The 2,327-nt window shown below is 40.3% G+C and overlaps 1 protein-coding gene across 1 annotated transcript in view; it reads right to left on the reverse strand.

Moving 5' to 3' along the window:
• The window catches only part of KLHL32 (kelch like family member 32), a 275,399-nt gene that overhangs the window by 189,886 nt on the left and 83,186 nt on the right, over window positions 1–2,327 (reverse strand). The window contains exon 3 of the mRNA XM_019520185.1: window positions 409–589. Coding sequence (XP_019375730.1) covers window positions 409–589 — 181 coding nt within the window. The remainder of the gene's footprint in view (window positions 1–408; window positions 590–2,327) is intronic.

Consider the following 2,327-nt stretch of genomic DNA (forward strand, 5'->3'; position numbering starts at 1 on the left):
CATGGGGTGGGGCCTGAGGCAGAGCTGCAATTAATTCACTCACCACATGCCCCTTCTCATGAAAACAGAGCCTGTCGGGCCGTGCAGGCAGCAGATCGCAGCTCTGCCCTGGGCCCTGGCCTGATGTTGTCAAGGCCCTGAAATCCTGATCCTAGCCCCAACCCAGCCCTGCCCACCCATCTGTCCCACTCCTGGTTGCTGCTCCCACCCGCAGCCTCATCCCATCCTCCTGGCTGATCACATGGCAAAGCCACTTAGGGAGTTTTGGTGAGCTGTTGTGGGCCAGGAGTCAAGCCCGGGGGGCCTAACCTGGCCCACAACAACTCACCAAAACTCCCTAAGTGGCCCCCCCAAATTATGTCATTCTTGGTTATTTTTATTAAAGAGACAAAAATGCATCAAACTTACTCGGAAGTAGTCACTGCAAGCTGCAAGGACTGCCTTATGTGCATGGAATTTCTGTTCTTCTGCAATGAGAGTGACATCACAGAGTATGCCATCACTTCTCTGTTGGTTCAGGGCTGCCAAGACAGCATCATTATGGGAATTGGACTGGCAAAGCCTCTGACCTGTCAGCATTTCTTGAATACTGCAAATGAAGGAAAGAAATGGAATCTGTCATCAAAGACTTGGTAATCAACATTGCTCAAAAGTGCTACAAAAAGGTAGTTTCTTTCAGATCAAGCAGAAATAAACTTGCATGTGATCTATTCAGCAAAGAGGATGTCCTACATAATATAGGTACTATTAATTTGGTAGAAAGCACATTCAAGTAAATATGTTGCATTAAAAATAACTCAAATGGCCTAACTCATTTGTCCCTTATACTTCTGTAACTCAATGGGGTTCAGAAGAGTTAATCATGATGTAGCAGGCAACTGTCAATCCTTCTGGATCATGGTGTATGCAAGAGAAGCCACCAGGACCTTTGACGCATACACCTAGGCAGGGGTGGGGGTACCCAGACCTTCATCCCCCGCCCTTTAGGCCACTGAGACAGTATCCAGACACCAGACCAAGTCCAGACTTCTGTTGCCTTAATGACTGTAGTTACATGCACATCTGGGACTCAAACCTCAATCAAATCTCCCACATTGTAGGCAAATATTCTACCTGAACCACAACAGCAGGTTTAATTGTGATGTATACCAGGAGTTAAAGTGAGAAGAGGATGAAGCCCAAAACCTTTATAATCTTATCATGGGGCGACAGATAAGAAGCCAAGCCATGTGTATTGGACATGTATATATAAACTAGCTCACAAACTGTCTGGCTCATAAGTATATGACCTATAACAATTTCTGCAACTGAACGTCACTTTTATTTAAGCTTACGGTGCACAAGCCAGGAAAAAAGTTTCTTTTCTTTTTTCTTAGGTACATTACCTTGGTTGAACTACCAAAATAGTTATATTATACCTTGTGTCACTAAAAGAAACATATAGGACACTAAGGCTTTACTGAAAGTAGATTTGTGGTACCAAGTTGTATCTGCATTTATTTTTAATATGGTAAAAGTGGTTTCTACCAATAATACTAGATTTGAAATATCAGCATATTTTAAAATAGATAAACACTGGCTTGATGTTTAATATGAAGAGAATAATAAAATATTGGCTGTTTACCTTTTGAGTGACTTAAAACAGCCAGAGGGCTATCTGGTAGATTGTTAAGACTTCAGGTAAATCCTACACAAAATTGTAAGGACCAACACAAACCTTCTGTACAAAGGTATGTTTTAATGTCTCCATATAACCCCCTTGTATTAAGATAAACCTTTGGAGCCCCAAACTTCTGTATTTCCCAAGCAATATAAATCTGATTTATGTCCCTCCACTACAGGAAATTTAAAGCACGTTGTAACTCACAAATATATTAATCAATAGTGGCCCTGTCACACTCTATGTGTGTAGATTTTTCTTTCTCCATTCTTTTTATCAGAACAAACTCATTTCAATATATTTTGTATGCTCAACCTTATTTATACACTGAAACAAAAGTACAGTTATCAGGAAATACAACCTTATACAGCAGATCATTTTTACATTGAATTCTCCTTCTATAACTTCCAAAACAACACCACTAAGTTAAATCAAGATTTATTATTTTATGCAGTCGGTAATGCAAGCTCAACTTGGTATCTGGAAAAAAAAAATAAATTGTGTTCTTTGATCATCATTCCTTATCACCACCAATAAAGACTCTCAAATCAAAGCCTAACTGGCAATTCTGTTGCTGATGCATGAAGAACAACCAAACACAGCATGCTCATCTTTCAGCTTCCCTCTCCCCTTCTAATAGGAACGAAACATGGCTTTTTTTTTTTGT

The sequence above is a fragment of the Gavialis gangeticus genome, unplaced genomic scaffold, assembly GCF_001723915.1.
Source record: "Gavialis gangeticus isolate Ggan-Ray unplaced genomic scaffold, GavGan_comp1, whole genome shotgun sequence".
Lineage (NCBI taxonomy): Eukaryota > Metazoa > Chordata > Crocodylia > Gavialidae > Gavialis > Gavialis gangeticus.